Here is a 24,234-nt window from a genome sequence, read left to right on the forward strand (position 1 = left end):
TTGTCATTTTGAATGGGGAGGTTGTCTGCCTGAGGGACTCTTCCTGTCTGGGTCCTTGTTCCTGCCTGACTGCAGCTTTAAGTCTGACCTGGAAACTGATCTGGCAGTTCAGCAGAGCAGTTCATCAGGTGGCCACAGGGGGGCAGCTACAAGCATGCTCGCCTGTTGCCCAGGCAGCTGCAAGCATGCTCGCCTTCCACCCTGCGCTGCCTCCCCTCTGACAATCCAGGCTTTTCCCCCAGCACCCCACTAGTCCCCCTGAAGTCTCTTATTGCCTGGTGTCTTGGGCCCCGCTCTCTCCAGTTGGTGTGGTGGCGGAAGCCAGACCGGAAGCAGGCACTCTGTGCATCCGCTCCAGACCAGGTGCTTCCTGCCCTGCCTGCTCTCAATAGGGATGTGACTGCTGAGAACACAGGCAGAGCAGGCGGCTGCCCAGACACCCAGTGAAGAGACTCTGTCCTCTTCCTCTGGAGTAGAGGGTTAGTAATGCTAAGAGGAGTGCAGGGGAATAAGCACACTTCACCAGCCGCTACGAAGTGAGGCAGTGGGGTGGTGACTTCAGCACTTTAACAAGGCCGGATGGCCACTGAGCACCTCCCTGGGTGTGCCTACAATTCACCAAATACATGGGACCGGCCTATTACACTACATAGAGCTCAGCTCCTCTTGGAAGCTTTTTTTTTTTTTTTTTTTTACCCAAGAGACAGGGTTTCTCAGTGTAGCTCTGGCTGTCTTGGAACTCTCTAGAGCAGGCTGGCCTTGAACTCACAGAGATCTGCTCGCCTCTGCCTCCCAAATGCTGGGATTAAATGCATGAGCCAACATTCCTGGCTTTTTTGGGAGCTTTCTGTGCGGTTTCCAGGACTTTTTAAAAAACGATTTATGTACTTTTATGTATATGACTTTTCCCTGCCTGTATGGATGTATTGCACCATGTGCTTCTCTGGTACCCTCAGAGTTAAGAAGAGGGTATCAAATCCCCTAGAGCTGGAGCTAGGGATGATGATTGTGAGCAACATGTGGCTCCTAGTAACAGAACCTGAGTCCTCTGCAGGAGCAGCAAGTGCTCTTAATCACTGAGCCAGCTCTCCAGAGACAGGTTTCCAGAGACAGCACCCCATTGTGGTGTGACCTGCCTGGCTTTTTTTTATTATCATTTGCATTGGTGTTTTGCTACATGTATGTTCATGTGAGGATGTCAGATCTTGGAGTTACAGTTGTGAGCTGCCATGTGGGTGCTAGGACTTGAATCCAGGTCCTCTGGAAGAGCAGTCAGTGCTCTTAACCACTGAACCATCTCTCCAGCCCCCTGCCTGGCATCTTAGGAAGCCCTGAAGCAGCTTCTGGGAAATACAACTCTTGACACTCTGGATTTCACTCCCCTGAACTTGGGAAATAATCTTGGAAGTGCCACAGGGTTCAGGACACCGAAGGGCCACATCACCAGAACTATCTCCTGGAGCCTTATTCCTGGGTGTGTGGGGGGTAGGGAAGTCCACAGGGGATGTGTAAAAAAGAGGAACTAGGTTGGAGGCTGGGGCTCTTGGGTCATGGGGCCTCAGAGGACCGGAAAGGGGCCCCTTCCACCCCCCTTCAGCACAGGCACTGGGCAGGGGGTGGGGTTCAAAGCCAGAATAACCGCAGAGGACACCAGAGGCAGCCTTGCCTCATTTCCTCTTTGCATGGGGAGCTTGGTACCAGGGTCTCCTGAGGGCTAGGGTCTTCCAGTGCCTAGGGGAGCAAGCAGCAAGCCCTGAGGGGTGCCTGCCAGTTCTGGCCACCTTGGGCCAGAAGGTGCGCGCTCCCGTGATCCCTGCCTGCTGGTTTCCTCCGGGGTCAGTGCAGCTCCTTATCAGGCGCGGCCAGGCAGTCAGACCCTTATCTGCACAGGCCCAGCATCCTCTGGCCTCTGCGCCAGGGGGTAAGAGGGAGGAAGCCAGGCTGTCGGGGGTGGGGAAAAGGCGAGTCGGTCCAGGAACCGCTCACTTTCTCTCGGGGTTACCCACCACGCCGCCGCCGCCTCCGAGACTTGCTCAGGCCCTCCGGAGCCCGGGAGGTGGCGCAGCCCAGCTCTGAAGCCCAACGGGACCACCTGGGGCACACTGACCGGACTGGACAGTGGAAACCGCCTCCTGGCCTCGATTGACAGCCCTGACCACACTGCACTCCAGGCTGCGAGAACTGCTACAGGGTAAGAAAGACGCTTTGAAAGTTCGGAGGGAGAGTTTGCGCCTGCACTCTGCGTTCATTCGTTCATTTATTCATTCATCAGCTGGAACCCACTGAGGAACCAGGGGAATTTCTCCAGCTGCGGAAGATAGGGCAGAGAGGTGGGGGGTCACGCACTAGCAGGACACTTCAGACCCTGGAGCCCAGCAAACACTTTACGTAGGGTGCAAAAAAAAAAAAAAAAAAAAAAAAAAATCTGGATGCTGAAGAGGCTAGGATTGGTGAGACGAACTTTGAGCAAAGGTGATGGCTTCAGCAGCAACCATGGAAAGGTGGTATGGGTTTCAGGAGTTAAGTTAGGGGATCCCTACTGTGCCCCAGCTGCAGGTAGGAGAGAAAATGGCCCAGAGGCAATAAGTCCTTTACAAACAACTCTAAGCAGGCACTTACAGGCTTAATGCTGTCTAGCACCTAGTAGACACCCCCTCTTGTGGAGGAGGTCCCCCCTTCATGTCTTGCAGTAGTTTCTGGGTCCATTCATCTGCCTTTGACTACTGAGCTCACAGTCTCTTTCTCTCAAAGTGCTTTCATATTGAAGCGCTCACTTAGGTTAAACACGTGGGAGAAACATGGTCTCTGGCCGTCCCAGTAACTCTGCTCTCTTCCACAGGTTAGCATTCCATCCTTGGGGTCCATGTGCCCACCCCAGGCCCAGGCAGAGGTGGGTCCCGCCATGACTGAGAAAGTTGAGATGGTGCATGCCTCCAGCCCTGCGCCTGCACCTCCCCCTAAGCCGGCCTCACCTGGGCCCCTTCCTGCGGAGGTGGACCACCGAAACACGGCATGCACCCCCTGGTTGCCTCCAGGTGTGCCAGTGATAAACCTAGGTCATACCAGGCCCACAGGGGCAGCCATGCCCACCACAGAGCTGAGTGCTCTTCGGCCCTCCTTGCTGCAGTTAGCTGCCTTGGGAGCAGCTCCACCCACCCTGGCCCTGCATTACCACCCCCACCCCTTCCTCAACAGGTCAGTGGGGATCTGGGACTGTGAGAAGTGCTGGGGGTCGGTGGACAGGGGCTTTGCCTACAAGGCATTCATGACACACAACACCTTACAGCGTCTACATTGGGCCAGCAGGACCCTTCAGCATCTTCCCTCACAGCCGGCTGAAGCGAAGACCAAGCCACGGTGAGCTGGACTTGGCTGAGGGTGAGTGTGTCTATGTTTGTGTACTTGTGGGTGCTTGCAGCCCACGTCTGATTGACCTGTACTCTACCACAGGGAGAGGTGTTTTGTGAATCAACACAGGATAACTCACACAAATGACAGCCAATGCAACACCACCGTACTGAACCTAGCTTGGTGGCTTATCCCTATAATCCGTTCAGAGGCCAGCCTGGGCTACATAGTTGAGTCCCAACAAGACAAGTGTTATAGCTAGAGTCATGACCACAACAGGACATAGCACCCACAGGATGACGTTCCCCAACCCGAAAACACAGTCATGAAAGAGACAACCTTGGACTAGGATCACACAGAACTATGAGACCACAGTCAACCTCAGAACCCCAGCCACACAAACAACAGTCACAACCACATGCCACGAACCCACACAACCACAGCCATCAGATAGGCCACCAGTCACCCACAGGCCCACAGCAGGCAAGAAGAGAACCTCTGAAAACCCAAGGACATGCTCGCTCAGAATGAGGCCACAGGGTAGACATCAAGGCAAGACCCAGACTCAGCGGCCCTGGCATCTACACAGCCCACACTCTCGCTTCAAGCCCAAGAGGGTGCTGGTGGTGTTTAGTGAGGACAGCAGTGGGTGCCCTCTGGCCTGTACGCTGATGCTATTCCTCCGGTCCTCAGGGCACCAACCCCAGAAGGTGGCTCGTCGCGTGTTCACCAACAGCCGAGAGCGCTGGCGGCAACAGCACGTTAACGGTGCCTTCGCAGAGCTCAGGAAGCTGCTGCCCACCCACCCGCCCGACCGGAAGCTGAGCAAGAACGAGGTGCTGCGTCTGGCCATGAAGTACATTGGTTTCCTGGTGCGGCTGCTGCGAGACCAGGCGGCTGTGCTCGCCTCGGGCCCCAGCGCTCCCGAGCCCCGTAAGCCACCTGCGCACCGGGGAGTAGAGAGCGGTGCGCGCTGCGGAGCCCGACACAGGGTGGAGGCTGCGTGCTCGCAGCCCGTGCTTCCTGGGGACTGTGACGGCGACCCCAACGGGTCGGTGCGACCCATCAAGATGGAGCAGACAGCCCTTAGTCCTGAGGTGCGGTGACCCAAGGCAGTGGCGCCTCGCCTGCTGCGCTGTGAACTCCCTGTGAAAGGGACAGAGGTCGCCCAGATGAGGAAACGCCATGTGGTCCTGGAAGGGTGACCGGCGACTCGGGGGCTCCGCAGACTATTCAGAAAAATTTCCCACAGGCTACTTGAGATGGCCTTGCTAGTGTCCTCTTCCCTGGGTGGAGGCCAGAGAACCAACAAAGCAAAGTGACCACGGGATCCTTAGGGGTGTTGAGAGAGGTAGGGAAGGGTCTGGAAGTCTTCGCATCGGCGCCCCCTGCTGGAGGCGGGAAGCCCCTGGACAGTTTGTGGGAGGGAAGCCCCTGGACACCCCACCGAGTCCAACTGGTTGCGCTTGATCCATGATCCTGTTAACCGCGTTAACGAAGACTCGGGTACTCTTGCATTTGTTTTTCTTTATTTCTTTATTTCACATACACATTAGCCATTCAATGGAGAAGCCGGAGAGAGTCAGGCAAAGATGGTATAACAGAAGCGCAGTGACGGGGGGTGGGGCGGGGCGGGCGGAGAGGGGACAGACGGGCTGGCTGCCTACTTGCATTCCGCTAGGACACTGAAAACCCAGAAAACAAAACAGACAGTAAACTACCCTTGTTTCTTATGTATCTCAGTGCAGAGACGGGGGGGGGGGGGGGGAGGGTGGAGGGCAGAGAAGGGAGACCAGGCTGAAAGAGGAGCAGAGGGAAGGGGACGCTAAGGGGGAAGCACACCAAATCCATTAGTACTATATATAGAGATACTCGTATATACTGCGTTTCTTAGCCTAAGAAGAAACTTGTTTGACGGGACGGGCGGCCTTTGCGGTCCGCGATGCTGGTGCTGGTGGGGCGCACGGATCTCCCAAGAGGGGCCAAAGCGGGGGCTGGCCCCGGCTGGCTTGCGGGGGGGGGGGGCGCCCCGAGGGTGGATGGGGTTGGGGGAGCAGAGGTGGGGCTGGGGTGCCCCTAGGGCTCTCGATTGGGGGACAAAAGTTCTCATAACTTTATTGCTCCTTTATTTTTCTCTCGTGGGGGGGTCCGTTCAGCACGGTCGGGGTGGGGAAACGGTGGGTCGTCTGAGCCACCCGGCCCCTCTGGGACCCAGAGCGCGGCGTCCGCTCCGCCAGCACGGGGGTGAGAACAAGGCACTAGGTCGGCCGGCCAGCGCGGGGGCGGGTGTGTAAGGCAGTCGACAGGGCTGATTGCGGGGTAGGGTGGGGATGTGTGCCGGGCTGTGTGCGTGCGTGCGTGCGTGCGCGGGCCTGGGCAAATCGACCTGTCAGCGTGGCTGGACCTGTCCTGGAGCATCGAACCTCCCGGAGGGAGGGGAAGAGCGGTGTTACGTGGGAAGGGGTTGGGGAGGAAACTACCAACTTGCTGAGCGCGCTCCTGATTAATGCTGGTGAGGGTCAAGTTGGCGTCTGGCTCAAAGAAGGGCGCTCGGAGTGGGAAGGAAGGGAAAAGGGACGTTTGTTCGTTGGCATTGACCTCTGCGGGGGAGGGGGCCGGGGACCCCCGCCGCGCCCCAGTGCCCGGAGGGGGAGGGGGCGAGAAAGGGGGGAAGGGGCGCCCAGGGAGACCCGCGGCCAGAGCAGCCCAGCCGCGGGGCGCACGCCGCTGTCCCGTTCCGTTAAACTCAACAAAGAAGGGATATGCGTGTTCCTAACAAGTGCAGAATATTTAATTGATTCATAAACGTATGTATAATAGTTTGTGGGTTTTTTAAAAACGTACTTTATAATGTAATAAGCACCAGGGTTTTTTATGTTAATTATCTTAAAAATAATTTTCTCTCGTCCTTTTCCTTTTGATCTTGTGTTGGTTTTTTTTAAAATGTCGAGGTGTTTTTTTAAAATATAAAATGTGAACGTTTTCTTCAGCCCTCCCACCGAAACCGAACGACGAAACAAATTGAAACCCCAGATTATCCTCGTCAACTCAGGAAAACGGCAAAAACCAACCAATCAAACAAACAAACAAAAAAACCCAGAGAACTATCAAAAAAAGAAAAAGGAAAAAAAAAAAAAAAGAAAGAAAAAACACTCAGCTTTCATCCCCGCTAAGGGCAGGGCAGGCCCAGTTCTTTTAGCGTCCCCAGAGCCGCGAGGACATTACAACAAAAATAGAATTTTTTTTCTTAATCTCTTAACATACAAAGATAGGAAAACTCTCTGATGCATTGCACTTGGTTCAATGAAAAAAAAAAAAGGTAAATTTCCCCTATATTTTTTGTGGGTTGTTTCCTCTCCTAACACGTCCCCACATCTGTTGCCCTCATCGTCCCTCGCCTGCCCCTCACAACACCACTTGGGAAAGGAGCGCTACCCCCACCCAACCCCGTCCTCCGGGGGTACCTCGCCGGGCACCTTGGGCCCCGGCCCAGCTGGCCTGCAGCTTCTGACCTCGCCCGGGGCGTGTGCCCCGCAAACCCACAGCTCCCGCCCGCAGCCCGACTGTCTTCGACCAACCGAAGAGGCGCATGCGGCCGGGCAGGGACCCTCTTTCGCTAGCTCTTAGCTCTGACCCTGTTTCGCCAACCGAACTGAAAAATCATTGCACTTTGACCGCGCGTCACGCCCGGCCCGCCCGGCCCCCCATCCTGGGGCTCCCTCCCCTCGCACAGGGAGGTCCCCCGCGGGATCTCCACCCCGGGCCCTCGACGCCACAGGGGAGGGCTTCACTCAACTTCCACGCAGCGCGCCCGCCCGGACAGCTGCCTCTCAATCCCGAGCTCCCTGCACGCGGCCATTCGCCCGCTCAGGGCCGCAGCCTCACCAACTAGATTCTCAATAAATAAAGCCCACAACCCACCCCCACATTGGTGCAATGTTGGACCAACTTTCGGAGGATCCTGACCTGTGCTTTGTGTTTTCATACCGGAGAGGCACAAGGCCTTGAGAATGGGCCTAGGAGGGGAGATGCAGGGAAGGAGGACTAAGGCACAGAAAGACAAGCCAGAGGGGTCCAGTCACCTTGAAGGGGGGCTGGCGTGCTCGCGTTCCCCTCCCTCCCAGGGGGCTTCTCAAGACCCTCTGGACAAGCCTCCACCATCCCTTGCAGGAGGAGGGGGCTGGGAGGAGAGCTGCTTCCTGTGGTGTGTTATGAAATTGTTCCCAAGTTGCTCAGAGGAGTTCCCAACTGCAACAGCGAAAGACCCAAACAATGACTGCCCCACCCCTAAATAAAGAGGAAAGACATTACAGCTAAAATCTAGGGAGAAGTGGCCACGGGGTGTGGCGGGAAGGGAAGGGGACCAGAAAGCTCCAGAACACTCTTTTAAAAGGATGACACCCCACCACCACCCTCCACAGGAACTGAAAGTCTCGAGAGCAGGACGCCTACCTAGTGCAGGTGGAGGCAGCCTTGTCCTCCTCGCTCGGCTCCGGGGCCCTTTCTGCTCCACTCTCAGCCGGCCCCTGGAGGGCTGTGTGCGGCAAGGGCAGGGGCAGGGCAGAGGGGCGGAGCGAGGGCACCTGCATGCAGGGCTGGGGTGCGGGGCGACCTGGGGCCGACTCCCTTCACTAGGGGCGTGGCAGAGGGCAGCCCTCGCGGCCTGCGGGGATGGAAGAGGGTGCCAGTGCCGGGCTGAGCGTCCAGTCCAGAGCATTCTGACTTTTTCCTGTGTGCTGTACAGAGGGGGTCCGGCCCGAGAACTGCCCGTGCGGTTCGGGGCGGAGGAGGGAGGTGGCAGAACACCCTCCATTCTGGACTCAACGCTGAATTTAGCTTAGCTACCTCCAAAGAACATCCCCTGCCCACCCCGGGGCCATCCTAGTCCAGAGCAGCAGGGGACAGAAGCCTGAGCAGAGGCTCCCAGGAAGGGCGAGAGGGAGAGGAGGGAGGGGCGAAGTCCGGAGGTGAGCTCGAATGTCTACTTCCATCATTTTTAAGAGCTGTTCCTCTGGGCTCCGAAGGAAGCTTAGGTCCAGCGGAGGGTGGGGGTCCCCAGGAACCGCAGGGGTGCCACCTTCCCGGGAAGGCCGGGCTGGGTTGCTTCTTTTCTTTCTGTTTGTCCTCTGCTTAGCAGAGTCCGCTTAGCATGCTTCTTTCTGCTTGGCTGCTGGTGTACAACTCGGCTGAGACCCCTTCCGAGGGCTCCCAGGACTGGGCTGCTTTGGACCGCAGGGCTACCCGGGCTGGAGGAGGGAAGGGCTGAGTGGCTGACGACGTCTAAGTTTTGCTTTTCGGTGGGGCTGGGCTGGGGGATATTTCCATGTCTCAAAATTTCTTCTCCCCCCTTTTGAGGAACCTCTTTTTAAAAATTTTGTTGTTTCTTTGTTGATCTTAATCAGAGGAACCAGGACTGAAACGGAACCAGGGGGAAAAAAAAAAGAACCGACAATGAGAACAGCCAGAAAGGTCCCAGCTCCCATCTCACCCCCACCTGGCCCTATGACCCCCACCGTCTACAGTGAGCTCAGGAGGAGGAGCCAGGGTGCTGGGCAGCTGACCCCAATGGAAGAAGCCAGCTTATTCTCCCCACCCTCTGAGGGAATCCCCCCCAGACCCATTCCCCAGTGCAAGAGTCCAGCTGGCCTTCCCGTGGGCACTGTGCCCAGCGGGTGGGACCCCCATGACTGGCACTGGCCAAGACCTGGGATCTGGCCATGTTTGCAATTGTTTAGGTTTTGTGTGGGACCTGGAAGGTGGGGAGGATGCCAGGCTGGGGCTTTTGTACCCGCAGGGGATGGCGGAGTAGGGTGGGGGTGGCCCAGCTTGAGTTCTTGCTGAGTTTTCTTTCTGTCTCTTTGGATTAAAAGCAGAAATTCACGTCTGTACATCCCAGCCAACGTCCTGTCCCTCGGGCTGAGAGGCTGGGGGCAGGGAACCACATGGCTTCAGTTCCTACCGGGGCCAGCCTGGGGGAGGGGGCCAGAGCCCACCCACCCAGCAGGATCCTGGGCCTTCAGGGCACTAGACTGGGGAAAGAGCCTGAAGCTCCCTGCGGTGGGCATTGCTTCCCTAGAAAGCCAGCAGGGGGCGCTGCCTTCCCGTATATAGGGCCCTCCTGGCAGTGAACGCTGAGTACACACAGGGTGGACCCCTGGGGCTGGCTGCTTGGCAACGCCCTCCATCAAAGGCTCTCCTCTGGTTTCCTGCCCAAAGGGGAGTGGAGGACTCTTCTCCAGACCTATTCCTTTGCTTGGGTATACCTGACAGTACCTTCACAACAAAATGAGGGTCCCTGGCGTTTTAACGGGGGCATCTTGGAGCTCCATGTCACGGACTTGTGTATACAGGACCAGGCAGTGCCAACTACAGAACATACACACTAGATACTGCTTCATTCTATCCTTGTCCCAAGCCCACATTGGTGTACCCACAGGATGGGTGATCTTGACCTGCTTGAGGTCACAGTCCTAAGATGACTCAGTGGATCTCCAATGCAGGGAGTTTAAGGTTAAGAGCCTGTGCGCCTCTTTACTTCATGTTCAGAATCATGAGGAGGCAGGACTGGATGGGAAGGTCTGTGATCTGCTTAGGTAGAGTCCAGCCTGCTAAGTTGGGGTGAAGGCACCAGGCAGCTGAAGTTGCCAACTTTTCAAAAGAAACCAGAAATCCAGGCAAAATTTCATATGAAATGGTCCAGCATTTAAAATACTCCTAGAACCAGCCATGGTGGTGCATGGCTTTAATCCCAGTAGGTGGATCTCTGTCAGTTGGAGGCCAGCCTGGTCTACATAGTGAGTTCCAGGACAACTAGGGTTACATTAAGACACCCTGTCTGAAAGACAAACAAACAAACGAACAAACTCTCTCTCTCTCTCTCTCTCTCTCTCTCTCTCTCTCTCTCTCTCACACACACACACACACACACATGCACACGCAAATGCACACACATGCACACACACGCACACACTCTACTGGAAGCCGGATTGGTGGTTTATTCTTGTCATCTTAGCCCTTAGGAGACCAAGATAAAAGGATTGTTGAGAACTTGAGGTTACTTAGGACTTCACAGTCCTAACCCAGAGCAAGATCCTGTCTCAAAACTCACACACACACACATGCACACACACACAAATTTTGGATCCAAGTGTGATTTTAAAAAAAAAACTTGCTAGTAATCCCAATACTCAGGAGACTGATGCAAGGGGATCAAGTTTGAGGCCAGCCTATATTATGTAGGGAGGTCCTGGCTCAAAAACAAAACAAAAATAGAAAACCCATCACTACTGGGTTGGGGTGTGGCCTTACCTAGCATGCCTGAGGTCCTGGGAACCAACACTATTTAAAACCTGAAACTGTGAATATTCCAATATTGATCAGCTCACATCAGACCCTGTCCCTGAGGCTCTGGTTTGAAATTGCAGTAAATGGCTCTGTGAAACGGGGGTACTAAACACAAGAAACAGCAATGGAGTCTGAGAGGCACAGTGTCTTGCTCCTTTAGGTCCAGCATGTAAGTCATGTGACCTGAATTTACTCCCTAAACCTACAGAAAGGTGGAAGGAGAGAACTGACTGAACGAAGCCCATACATGCATGTTACACACACTCCTGCGTGTGTACATACACATACGTAGATAAAAATAAGGCTCGAGCTTCAAAGATCCTCTAGAATCTTCTGTGGCAATGGAGTCCTAGATATGCTGTCCAGTGAGGTCACCGATACCATGGTTCATAAGATGAATCTGGAATGTGGACTGCGGACTGAGGTGTGGAGACTCAACCCAGGCCATTGAGAACGTTAAACAAGTGCTCTTCCACGGAGCTCTCTCTCCAGCCCTGGGGTTTTCTCTAATTAATTTCAATGCACAACACTGCCTGTGGCCAGTGGTGAGGACAAAAGCAGGTGCAAAGGATGGACATCTGGAAGTGTGGGTACTGCCACAGCAAAGGGTGCTGCCTGCCAGTGACGCGGACTGCTTACAGGGTGCCAGGCAGGACGTGCACAGGAGGGATTGTCTCCCTCTGTGGCTTTGCAAGCAGCTACCTAAAGTCCCGCTTGTCCACTCATTTCAAGCCAGGAAGGGCCTGGGAAGATGAGGTGGAAACCAGGTGGAGTGTCCTCCCAGAGTGAAGTCAGTCAGAGCTCTGAGCTTCTAGCTCTGGTGTTCTCTGGGACCCAAGGGACCCAATGGGCTCCTACACCACTGCTCCAGGCCAGGGAAGCTACCCCTCCTCTGCTTCCGTAACAGACACAGGTGGGTGGAGAATACATGGGACATGGGGGCCACCACACCAAGGCCCAAACTCTCCCCTGGAAGTTTCTTGTACTACATAGCCTTATAGTCTCAAAAGTGGGGGAATCCTCAGGGGATGAAGATTCTGGTTTCAGGCCTAGAATGGGGACTTAGTCGTGTCTCCACGGGCTGCAAGAGCAGGGTCTACGGTCAAGCCCAGGCTGCCTTTTCTGTTTACCCCCTCCCTGCTTCTCAAGCCAGGCCCCAAACTGATTAAAACTAAGTAAAAAAGCACTATTTAGGGAATGATAAAATTGCTAAAATTTTCTTTTCTTCCCTCATTCTATTGTTCTGTCTCCATCTGGTGCTCCAAGGATCAGCTAAAGTCACTGGTTACTGTGGAAACCAGTCCTGATTGTCCCCCTACAGCCGCCTGCCTGCCCCCAGGCCCAAGGGCTTCTGCTCCAGGGTGTGTCTAACTTCCCCAGACACACCTGCCCCATCACGGGTCCTGGACCAGCTAGGACTCACTTCCTCACCTGCAACCGAAGGCAGTGAGGGAGAGAGAGAGAGACAAACTGTTCCCCCGAACTTGCCTCAAACTCTGACTTGGCCTCAAAATGTCCAAGTAAAGTGAGCAGAGAAAGTGAAGAAGGCAAAACCGAGAGAGAGGGAAGGGCTCTCAGCAGAGCAAGCGCACTGCACTGCAGAGCAGGGGTGGCAGGAGGGGGAGAGGGAGTGAGCAATGGAGCCCTGCTCCTGGTGCCAGCCCAGAGCTGGGAGGGGAGGCCCGCCTGCTGTCCCTTCCTCTGGCACCCCCTCCCACCTTCTGCCAGCAGGGCTTTCTCGGCCTCCCTGGCACAGAGCAGAGGGGGCTGGTTCCAGACCCTGCCCAGAGCCATTGTTTTTCTTCTCAACACCCCCAAGTTCAAGTTCATCTGGGTGTTACATCATGTCTGGTTGCTCCTGGAAACCAGACGGGTCAGACGTGACTCTGGGGAAAGAGGGTGGGAGGCTGGAGGGGGTTGAAGTTCCCTTCTCCTCCCCTCCTCACCACTAGGGAGCTCTGAAGTTTGAAGTTTGGCTAAGTTGTGTGTGTGTGTGTGTGTGTGTGTGTGTGTGTGTGTGTGTGTGTGTGTGCGTTAAAGGAAAAGAAAGAAAGAAAAGACCCTTAAACCACACACAAAACTTCCATCTACCAACTTTCTCTGGACTGGGGCCTCAGCAGAGGCGGGGCAGGAGCCAGCAGAGGTGGCCCTGAGGCTCTGAGCAGGGGTGGATTTCCCAGGGCTGAGGAAGCCGGCAAGGAAGTGTTTTTATAAAATGGACAAAAAGAAGAATATCTGTGTGCTTTTTCTGAAAGCCCTGACCTGTGACGTTGCCCCTGGCCTGTCCCTGAGGTGGCCCGTCCCTGTGTTCCAAGGGCCCTGGGTTCTGCCTGCTATTCTCACCCTTTCTAGACACAGGCACATGAGAGACATCCATGTGTGCACATGCATTCTCCAGGCAGTCTGGGGCCTCACGCTGGAGGACAAGTTTGGCTTGTCTCCTTTTGGGAAGTGGGGGTGGTGTCACTGGGGCCTGGGGGCTCCAGCAGCCTGACTTTCCTCCTAATGGGACTTCTGAGGACTTAGGGGAGGGGCCTCCAGGACGGCAGCCAACCCTGCCCTTGATGCCAGTCTCTGGGCATGCAGCCCACCAGCCGTACTTTGTCCCTCTCCCACCTTCATCCAGCCCACCCAGTGCCAGGGAGACAGGGAAGGCTAAGGCTTCCTTGAGCTGACCAGGGTAGGAGATCCAGGAGCTAGGGTTGCCTTCCTAGCCAGTGCTTCAGTCAGTCTTCCCTCTTTGCTTTTCCTGGATGCCCCAGAGGTCTCTAGCCTTGGGTTGCCTTTCCCAGGTCCAGGGTTGTCAGAGCTAATTATCCAATTAGCTGATTAGCTAGGGAGCCTGAGGCTGCCTAGGGAGGCTGCTCAGCTGGGCAGTAGCCTGGGCATGCAACTCATACGGAGCAGCCCTCCCCAGAACCCTGGCTTCTTTCTTCATACCGAGATGTGCCCCTGTCTGCCCTCTCCTGCATCAGGGCATCTCCTACCTGAGACTGCTGTGGGATGTTCAGAAAGTTGCCGTCCCGGGGTCCGATGCTGACAAACCGGTTGGCAGAGGAGGCGCCTGTCGTTGCGAATGCTGTAGGGAGCAGGGGGTGAGGAGAGAGGGGAAGTCCAGGTCAGGCTATGAGGCCCCCCTGGGCACTGCCCCTCTGGGCGGCGGAGGAAGGGAGAGACTAGGTTAGATGTGCTGCAGGGTAAGGTGGCGGCGGGGAGGATGAGTGAGGGCTACAGTGTGGGAGGCCAGGCTGCAAGCCCTTCCGCTCTCTGACCAGGAGCGCACACATACCCTCCTGCCTCAGCCTGTCAAGGCTGGGGTGAGAAAGGGCCGTTGAGGCTGCAGCTGAAGTCCCTTGGGCCTAGTTCTGCCCCCTACTGAGACAACGGTTAGCACTGGGTTCACCAGCGGAGACCCTAGTTTTTCTACTTTTAGAGGGGAAGTGCGGAGGTGGGAGCTGGGAAGCCTTGACCAGACTGTCTGGGCATGGCCTGCTCATCCAGGTCACCTCTCAAGCCCCACAGTCTCACTGGGGGCTCGCCACTTACCACCTTGGGCAGTCCCACCGGTTGGCAAGTGGCTCAGGAACTCACAGGGGTCCCATGGAGACCACGACAGCAGGAGTGGTCACAAAAGACCCTGTGGCCTGGCTGCCTGGTGTGCGCTGTGGCACAAAGGTTGCATCCATGCTACTCTCTGCCCATCAGTGCATCAGGCCAGGTGACAGAGAAAGAGGCCATAGAAAGAGCCCCAAAGCTCAGCCACCTGGGGGCAGCTGTCCAGTGCCCCAGGGGACAAATGAACCCAACAGCCCTGAGCTCTTCTGGGGTATTCAGCTGAACCTGACAGTCGGGAAAATAGAGTTTCACAGTTCACCTGGGACACTCACTCCTGCTCTATGCCAGACACATCCGGGACATGCTCGCCAGATTCTGTCCCTTCTCCAGAAGTGAGCTCCCACCTGGCTCCCACCCCCACTCTGCCCACCTCCAGTGACTGTGGTCATGTCTAATGGCATATGCAAATGAGGAGATGACAGGGAGAGGGCAGGGAGGGGGAGAGGAGGAGAGACAGAGAGCGCGAACAGACAGGAGTGTTGACATGGGCCACCCTGCCACCCACTGCTGCACAGTTCCAGCTCAGATGCCTGCCCACCCCTGTGCCAGCCCAAGACAGCGCGCCGCCCGCCTTCCGCCTCTCCTGTCCTTCACGTCGGGTCTAGCTGGGACCTCTCCACTTAGATATTTCTTCTCTTCCCTTTGGCACCATTTGTCATTGGATTAAAGGAAAAAAGGAAGGGAGGGAGAGAGGGAGGGAGGGAGGAAGGAAGAAAAAGAAAGATGAAGTAAGCTGGGGCCCAGTGCCCTCCCTTCTCTTTGGAACTTACAACCTGGGAAAGGAATTGAGGGGAAAGAAGGGAAGGAATAGGAGGATGGGAAGAGGGTATAAAAGGAAAAGAAAAAAAGGAATAACAAGAAATCAAATGGGAAACTGAGGGAAGAAGGGATTGGAAAAGCGTCTCCTGCATCTTCAGAGGCCCAAGGGCCAGATGGAGGTGAGGGGACAAGGCAAAAAGAGGATGGTGGTGGCATCACCTTGTGGTTACATTTAAACTTCTTTTTTTGGTGTGTGTAAGGGAACAACGAAACAGCAACAACAAAAAAATTAAAAAACAAAACCAAAAAAATCAAAAAAAACCAACAAAAAACAAAAACAAAAGCAGCAATCAGGCATGAAGATGGCATGACTGTGCCTCCCGCCCCCCCACCCGCACCAGCACCCCCGGCCCAGTGCCCCACTGCACTCTCCCTCCCGCCCCCCAGGGGGGCCTGGGCCAGGGCCTGGCTGGGAGCAGTGGGCAGGGCTCATGGGGTGCTGGCTGGTGTAACTGAGGCCCAGGAGGCCATGGCCAGGGTTCAACCCTGCTCATCCTGTGGGAGGCTCTGAGGCGCTCTGGGTAGGGGCTTTGTCGGGAGGGGGTGCTCCTCTTTTTGCAGTGGAGACTGTGTAGATGGGCCAGGGATGCTGGGCGCTGTGGTTTCGGTTTCATCGTCCACTTACAAGGTGATGGAGGAGTCAAGGCGGCGCCGTCTGGGGCCGTGCTGGTGGTTTTGGAATCAGGCATAGGAAGGGGCACAGGTCTGGCCACTGGAGGCGGCGGCGGTAGCAAAAATGACCCCGGGACTTTGCCCTGGCCGCTACCGTTGGGCTGCGAACAACATAAATAGAGTGACGCATGAAGGCACATCACACACAGACACACGCTCCCCTGCGCGGCCGGCCACTTGCTCCTGAGAGCGGGCGCTCCCGATGGAAGATGCAGGAGTGGGAGGGAGGGTCCTTTCCTCTAGGCACAGGATGGAAGAGGTGTCAGGCCTCTATTTGGTCTCTTGGGCGTTTCTGTCTCTTTCTTTTTTTCCTTTCTCTTTATGAAGTAGTGGGAAGGAAGAAGGGGGATGTCCGACGGGTGGTTCATCCTTCCTTCCTTTATTTCTTTTTGAGACGGGGTCTTAATGTGTAGCTCTGGCTGGCTTCAGACTCACCATGTAGACCAGACTGGCCTCACAAGCACAGAGATCCACCTGCCTCTGCCTCCCAAGAGCTCGGTTTAAAGGCGTGAACCACCACACCCAGCTAATTTGTCAATTCTTACGCAAGATGTTCTAGGTACAGAAATGAACCACCTAGCAATGCGCACCACCGTGCCTAGGGCAGTCATGCTCCTGGAAGACCTGTCCTCATGGTGGGAAAGAGAAGCCAGCTCACCTCCAAGGTCCCAAAGGTACACTCCCTCCATGGGCCTGGCTGGGGTTGGCAGACTAGCCGAGACCCACAGGCTTGCCAACATCCACCCCATGGGCAGCCTGGCCCAGGAGGCCACCAGCACTGAGTCGCTCACCCTCCATTCTATCTCCAGCAGATCCTGTTCTCAGCCTGCTGGCCTTTTCTATAAAGATCAGCCAGTGAGGAAAATACGCCATTGGTGGCTCCAGCTTCTGTGTGGTTCTTCAAGAGTGAGTCCCTGGATAACGCTCAGGAGCCAAGGACATTCTGCCACCAAGATTCATTCCTCGTCTTTTGTGCCTCAACTTGTATTTCTCCTCCAGGCCTCATGCCTGATCGTGCCTGGGTCAGCTTCAAGGATTCAGAGAAAGTAGGCACCACAGGCTCCCCAGCCACTGGCAGGCGCAATATCCCTGGAGAGACCTGGAACATGCCTCCTGCTGCTTGGGAGGAAGCCCTCAATGCCTGCCTGCAGCTCAGGTGCAGGGAGGCCTGGCCCCAGCTCTTCTTCTCCTACGCAGCAAACTTCGGCCCTTCTGGCCAACTAGGCACAAGTCCTAGGGAGGTCTTTCTCTCTCACGCTGCCCTCAAACTGGCAATCCTCCTGCCTTGACATCCCGAGAGCTGGAATTATAAGCATGCTTCACTCACCTGGCCAGTGCTTCTCCGACTATGGGAGGATAAGCCCCGGAATACCACCTGATGTCTCCAGTCAGCCGTCAATCAATCTGTCCTCACTCATCTCACTTAGTCAATGACAAGGAGACCGCAGGGGTCAGGGCATGGGGTCACCTCTCTGCTCTGACAGTGAGTGAGCTCAGCTCAGGGATCTGGGTGTCCAGCCATAGCCGAGACATTGTATCCATGCTGGGCCTGACCTTCCAACTACTCTCCAGGAACAGTTCTCCCCTCAGGGCCATTCTGCTCCCCATCCCAGAAGACACTGCAACATCCAGAGGCAATTTTGAGGCAGAGAAGATGCTACTGGCGTCAAGTGGGTAGCTACAAATCCATACCCTACAGCACACAAGACGAAGCCTCTCATCCTCCGCTCAGCACTAACAGTACTGCCTCTGGGAAACTTGGATGCAAAGGAAGCTTTGTTCTACCCATTCAACAGCTGAGTACAGTGAGGTTCTGTGCAAGGAAGTGGTTCATCTACAGTTACCTACTACACTGGCCATGCCTGGAGGCAGAGCCCGACCTGTCTGACCCCAGAACCTTTGAGAGGCCTATAGGCCCTCTTCCCCAAGTGCAAGGTAGCTCAGATTTCTCAAAAATAGGAGGTGCACTTTCCCCAAGAGGCACTCAAGGTCTCCATCCCCACACCCCATCTTTTCTGCTAGGTATTTTCCATACTGAGCTCCTTGGGTGTTCAGAACTCAGGCTGAGGGCGAGGTCAGAGTGCAGACTTGCTCACCGCAAAGTGCCCTGCCTGAAGCTCCTTCCTGCACCCCTCAAGGCCTGGTCTAAAAGCACTGCACCCCCACGAGGGGACCAGCCAGATTCTTTGAATCACCCTAGTCTCTTGCTGTCTTATACTTCTTGGACGCCCTGGGCCTTTTGTCAGGCATGGAAGCAGCTGTCCCAGGCTCCAGCACGCCAGCAGACTCAGGCAGCACTCAAGTCCGACAACCCACGCGGGCTGCACCGTCCTTCTGCTGCAGTTCAGTCTCCGTCCATCTTTATGTGGGTTCCTGGGATCAAACCTAGGTCATCAGACTGTGGCAAGTACTCAACTCTCCATGATGGCTGGACATCTGATCCTCCTGCCTCCACCTCCCAAATGCCGGGGTTCCAGGCATGCACTGCCATGTGCAGCTCCCGCTCCACGCCAGTCCCACCTGGCCCAGAGCTCTGGTTTTCCTCCTCACCAGCTTTTTATCCCTAATGACCTGCCAGATCTGACACACCGTTCCTCTGCACGGTTCCTTCTATCATTCCTGCACACCCCGAGGCGGACAGCTGAACAGCATCTGGCCAAACAACCTGTGGCTGTCCAGCACTCCTATCTGTGCCCGGACTGGAACCTTTTGTGCTAGGTACCCTTTTAGAGAGCAATTATGTGGTTTTAGGTAGCGTTAGGACCAAAGAGTAAGTTTTCCGGCTCTGTGGGTGTGCCACTGAGAGCCAAGCAGTAGCCTCTCCCCTCATATCCATGGCCCGTCTGGCTCCCATCCCGTTTTTCCCTCGGACAGGAAACAGAACAGTCCCATAGATCACAGCCTCATAGTTTCTCTCTGGGCTCTGAGCAGCTAGGACACAGCATGGAGGCCTCTGCCTCCTCCAGGGGTTGTCTCCTGCAAGCGTCTAAAAGGACTGCCCCACCTGAATGTGGCTAGTCACAACTTTCATTAGGCTGGGATACAAGTCAAGGTGTTAAAACATAGAAGTCTGTGGCTCTGCATTATCTTAGGAGCTGAGGCAGGGACAGACAGGAGTGTACACGCTGGCCCAGCACATCACTTGCCCCTTACAGATGGTGCCATTCCTGCCTCCCTGAGTCATTACCCCACTGGACCAGCACCTTCGCCACCCCGCAAATGCTGCTAGCCAGCACCATTCCTCCTACTGAGGGGTATCACTTTAAGTACTGTCTCCCTGTGACCTTCAAAACAAGTGCCCTAGACTAGGGTGAACGGGTAAAATATTAGGGTGCCTGGGAGCCCTCGGTAATTGTCTGTAATTCTCCCTACATGGCTGAAAAGCTGGTCTGTAACCTGGGATTCATAAGGTGCTCAGGAGGGTGCTCCTTTAGGCTCCAGGTCGATTGTTCCTAAAGTGGGGTGTTCCAGCCAGAAGTCTAGGAGCAGGAACCTGGGAGACACTTGGGGTCTCAGGCTCCACCTCTGGGTGACTGCACATACTAATCTGAGGATGCGCTTCTGTGACGGCCAGGAGGAGCACAGCACAGCCTGTGTTCTCCAATAAAGCAGCCTCTTCTCCAGCATGAGTGCATCTCTCCTCTGCAGCCCCAGGGGCCCCTGCTGCAGGTCACAGAGGAAGCCCTGAGAGGCTTCCCTACTCCCTGCTGTTAGTTACTCTCAGCAAGGTGTCTACTTACATCTCTGTCTGCAGTCTCATGGAATAAGTACCTGTCTTGAGAAAATAACTCTAAGCAAAATGAATGTTCTATGTTACACACGTTAGGTCACAGATGAAGCTCAGAACCAGCCCTCAGGAGACAAGGGCCAACTGACCCTTCAGTTGCCTGGGGTGAGAGATGGCTCTTTGCATTGGTCCCTAGGTCCTACTCATCCATACTCCAAGCCTGGCTGCCTCTGAGGTGAAAAGGAAAGCTGGTCAGCATCCCTCTGAAGTCTGTTCTACCTCTGAAGTGGTAAACAGGGGTCAGTTCTACCCTTCCGTCCCCCTAAGATATGCAGTGTTTAACCAGGAAGGCCACCAATGTGCTAAGGAGCTGGAGAATCGGCAAGAGAAGCCCTTGTGGGATAAAGTAGGGAGGAGGATGAGGACAGCAGAAGGGTGGGAATGGGGGAGCAAGCCAGAGCAAACAGGACCAGATCCAGGATGGACAGAGAGTCCAGCCCAGTCACACTCCAGAACCGGCAAACACCCGTTCTTCCCAGAGTGAGGGCTGCTGCTGCTCCCCTCAGGCTGCTTCTGGCGTGGATTTCCAGAACACTTCTCCCAGCCTGATTTCTAAGCTCTCTGAACACCCTCCTGCTGACTTCTCACAGCCAGGATAGGAGAGAGGTTGGGAGTCTTCATGCTGCTGGCCGCAGGACTCTCCAGAGGTCTGGTTCACCAGATCCCATCTCATGACTCCTAGAGACTGAGCATGTCCTGCCAGCATCTCTGGCATGTTATCATCTTGGGTAATTCCTTTGCTGAGCACCCTGAGTTTGGACCAGGCCCTGGGGCTGGCTAATGGAAAAGGAACCCACAACCCACAGGGCCCTCTGCTCCACAGCGCCGTGGATCGGAAGGGCTTTGCTCTAGAATCACAGCAGTGCGGGAGCCCTTAGGCAAGAGTCCTGGCACAGGATCTTCACACAGGCCTCACGTGGGGCCCACTGAAAGTGGGAGATAGATTTGACGCCCATGACTAGGAAGGAGAAAGCAGTCCTGGTATCAGGTGGGGGCCAGGCAGGGATAGTTCCCAGAGTCCGAGGCAGTCTCACGCCACAGAGAAGAAACAGCCCAAACATCAACAGGAATGAGCCAGACAAACTCAGGTCCACAATCTGTCAAATCCTTGACCCTGTAGATTTTAGAAAGGTAGGGGTCCAAGGCCTAGATTGGACCAATTATAGGCTCATTTCTGCTGGGAACCAAGGGTCAATAGAAAGGGCGAGGAGCCCCTGAAGGGAGGGTTGGGCGGCTGCCCACCTCTCCAGTCCCTATTAGACAGACCCTAGGACAATACTCAGACCCAGGCCCCAAGCCCACTAAAATTGCTCACAAGGTAGAGTCTATGGGCTCTTTGCTACTCCCGCTCCATGTATGCTCCTGACTTTTGTCCCTCTCCTCGTGAGCCCTTAGACAGACAGACAGAAAGACAATCCAACGGACAGACGGACAGACGGACGGACGGACGGACGGACAGACATATGACGCTATGAGGCCTCCTGTGCCCTCTGGACTCACCTGTCCAGTGGCCTGACCCGAGCCGTCAGAGCACACAAACTGCACAAACTCCTTCAGCGAGTCCTGCCCATGGTGGTGGTGGTAGCGGATGGTTGGGTGTGTAAAATACGGGCTTGACTGCTGGATGATGGACGTGGAGGGGAAGTGCAGGGCTGACGCTGTGGCCCGGGGGCTCCCTGTGTGCGTAAAGGCAGGAGAGAGGAGAGGTTGTAAGGTAGCCACGTGGGAAAGAAAGATGTGGTGGCGGACGGGAGCCCGAGGCAGAATGGGGCAGAAGCACTGTGTCCGGCACAAAACACTCAGTCATCTAAATAAAAAAGAAACACTTAAATGCAATAATAAAAAAAAAAAAAAACCCTGGCAGACTACTACCTGAGGGAGGGCCAGCTGCTTGCTTCTATAAATAACGTCTGACTGGAGCTGGGGGGTGGTGGTAGTTGAGGCAGGTGGATAGCGTGCTACAAGTGCAGGGTTGGGTGTTATCTGCTTAAAACTGCCTGGAAGTTGTTTCTCTGGTTTGTTTGTTTGTTGAGGTGGGATTTCTTGTAGCCCCCCCCCCCACTTGATGACCTTGAGCTTCTGACCCAGCCTGGACTGAAGGCCTGTGTCTGGCTGCCTTTTACTCTTGCTTGTTTTGGCTGGTTGACTTTCTTTTGTTTCAGTCCTGAGCACGGAACCCAGGGGTCCCCGTTAGTCAAGCTCTCTCTGCCATATTTGCTGGTCATGTGCTTTGCTCTTACTTGTTTTTTAGACAGAGTCACACAGCCTCCAATCCTTAATTCTCCTGCCTCAGCCTCCTGTGTGCTGGGATTTCAGGTGTTGGCCTTATCCTATGTTTTGCAACTGCTTCCGTTTTTTAGGAATAATACATTAATATATTACTTATCTTGAGGACTGAGTTTTTGGCATCCTTGACATTTTTCTTCTTGCACCCTTAGCAAACAGCTCATTTGCCCTGCCCTAGATGTGAGCCCGCCTGAAGGGCAGAGAGCAGGACACCATGGCTCCGGAGACTCCACACGGACAGGCCCTGCCTGTGCAGGCTGGGCACCTAGCACATAGACAACTCCACAAGGGTAAGTGGGATCCGCAGGCCTCCTGCACGTGTTGGCCCCAACGCTGTGCTGTGCGCTCACAGTTCCCACCCCTGCGCAGGCCTCCTCGCTTCCCCGCGGTCTCCCCCTCCCGTCTGTTTCCAATCAGCTCAGTCTTGCTCTCGGTTTCATTAGGGGGCTGAGGAAACTTGGCTTCTCGCTGGAGTTCATAAAAATGGAGTGGAGCCTGCCTCCCTCCTGCTGCCGGCACAAGGCCTGGGCTCCCTGCCCCCACCTCGTGGCCACCACACCCTGCCCCAGTGCTGGCTGCCTCTGGGCTCTAAGCCAGGAGGCCCCAAGGAGGAAGCTGGGAGGTAAACCTCCCTGTTGTGTCCTACAGGAGAAAAGAGAGGAATGGCGGACTGAGGCTGTGTGCAAACAAAAGCCAGGCCTTTGCTACCAGATGGGTGCTGAGGGAGCAGAGTAGCAAGCAGGGGACAGCCAGGTTCTCGGAGGAGTGCCGCCTGGCCTCACCCTGCAGGGAAGCCCAGAGTAGGTGCCAGTTTGCCCTAGGACAGACACCAGGAGCCTGGACTGCTGAGCATGCTCTTCCCGAGCCACAGAGGAGCAATTTGCTCAACTACTTGCTGGTAGGGGAGGTGGAGGCTGCATGCAGCTCCCAGTGAGCATGTGCAGAACATGCACCCGACACAGACTTACACAGCCAGAGTTAGCGTGGCGAGGAAATCTAGGAACCAACCGAGCAGGCAAAACCTGGTTCTCAGAGGTACGTGGCTGTGGCCGGTCCCAGGCCACCCCACTGCTGTGCCATGACTCCGCTCAGAGAGCCCAGATCTGTCACTTAGAGTGAGCCCTGGCCACTACTGTACCTGGCCAGCTGCCCCTTGCTGTGGCTGCCTCCCGCAGTGTCCCCTGAAGCCCCGCCTCCATCTCTCACCTGGTCTGACTCCAGCAAGCACAGGCAGCGGGTGGTGGGTGAAAGCCATGCGTGGGGAACTGCCCTGAGAGGAGAGGGCACTGCAGAAGTCCAGCTTTCCTGACTTCTTTAGAGAAGCAGGGCCTACGGGGAGGAAGCAGCGACACGCAGGTTTAGCTGGCTGGGGTGGGAAGCCAGCAAAGCAGCCCGCTCCTTCTCTCCCCAGCGCCCAGCAGCCCTTCCTCCACCTCGGGCCCTGCTCTGCTCCTTCTGTGGCCTGACCTCAGGGGTGCAATCTGGCTATGGTTGCTTCTGAAACAGGAAAACGAGGCCCCTGGTAACACGGGGGAGTATGCTGGGCAAGTGTGGCAAGGAAGGCATCCTGTGCCCTGGCAGCTGGTACATGAGTATAGGGGGTGCAAGGCCAGCATCTAGCAAGGGATGCATGAGGAGCCCACAGGAGCTAGGTGGTGAGCCAGGGGTGGCAGACAATGAAAGGGGCCAGAGGGACAAGGGTGGGAGGGACAGGCTGGGACCTGGAACAAGGTGACCCGAGTCCTAGTATACTCTAGCCTGAAGAGGAAGAGAAGGGAAAGGGAAAGCAGAGTTAGAGGCTCCAGAGGGGGCAACATCCAACATGGGAACAAAGACAGGAGCCAGAGAGCTGGGAGGACCCTGGGGACGAGTCAGAGGGCAAGAACTGCCCATGTTCAGAGAGTGGGGTTCTTCTCTGCCCTGGTGCCAAAGGCAAAGGTGGCATCCAGCCAGAGACAGAGGCACACACACAAAAAAAAGACCCTGTTTGGGCTCTGCCTCTAAAGAGTCAGAGATTGCAAGCCAGTGCCATCCCTGTCCAGTATGTATAGCATCCAAGTAACAGGTTGGCAAGCAGGGTTCCAGGGGCACATTCTTTTGGCATCTCTCTGTCCTGGGCTGAGCTTTGAGGCCATGTCCAGGCTGACCAGGCAAGGTGGAGGTGAGGCAGATGTTGAGCTGCTATCTTTGAGGGAAAAATCTCGTAGGTTGTGATGGGAATGAGGAGCTGCAGAGCAGAAAACCAGAGTTTCAACCACGGTGGCGGGGGGCGGGGGACGGGGGAGGCTCCCAGCGACCAGCAGAGGTGTTATCTGGCAGCAGCTGTGTGCCACCTGATAGCTGGCATGGTGAAGAGGGGGGAG

The 24,234-nt window shown here is 55.6% G+C and overlaps 2 protein-coding genes across 9 annotated transcripts in view; one reads left to right on the top strand and one right to left on the bottom strand.

Moving 5' to 3' along the window:
- Positions 1–1,621: 1,621 nt before the first annotated feature.
- Lyl1 (LYL1 basic helix-loop-helix family member) lies at positions 1,622–4,865 on the top strand. Its single transcript, XM_085681590.2, has 4 exons — positions 1,622–2,191; positions 2,840–3,195; positions 3,287–3,378; positions 4,042–4,865. Exons 2-4 carry the CDS (start codon positions 2,864–2,866, stop codon positions 4,452–4,454), a joined length of 837 nt encoding a protein of 278 aa, XP_085537716.2. The 5' UTR covers positions 1,622–2,191; positions 2,840–2,863; the 3' UTR covers positions 4,455–4,865.
- The window catches only part of Nfix (nuclear factor I X), a 94,339-nt gene continuing 74,970 nt past the window's right edge, over positions 4,866–24,234 (bottom strand). For 3 of the 8 annotated variants that reach the window (XM_087900326.1, XM_087900328.1, XM_087900327.1), the window contains exons 7-11: positions 23,078–23,200; positions 21,086–21,261; positions 15,752–15,899; positions 13,680–13,771; positions 4,866–8,761 (exon numbers count right to left, since the gene is read on the bottom strand). In XM_087900326.1, the coding sequence (XP_087756452.1) occupies positions 8,747–8,761; positions 13,680–13,771; positions 15,752–15,899; positions 21,086–21,261; positions 23,078–23,200 (554 nt within the window). In that variant the 3' untranslated portion in view covers positions 4,866–8,746. The remainder of the gene's footprint in view (positions 8,762–13,679; positions 13,772–15,751; positions 15,900–21,085; positions 21,262–23,077; positions 23,201–24,234) is intronic. The other 5 variants (XM_087900330.1, XM_087900331.1, XM_087900329.1 and 2 more) reach the window with 4 other exon arrangements.

The sequence above is a fragment of the Myodes glareolus genome, chromosome 22 (assembly GCF_982192425.1).
Source record: "Myodes glareolus chromosome 22, mMyoGla1.1, whole genome shotgun sequence".
NCBI lineage: Eukaryota > Metazoa > Chordata > Mammalia > Rodentia > Cricetidae > Myodes > Myodes glareolus.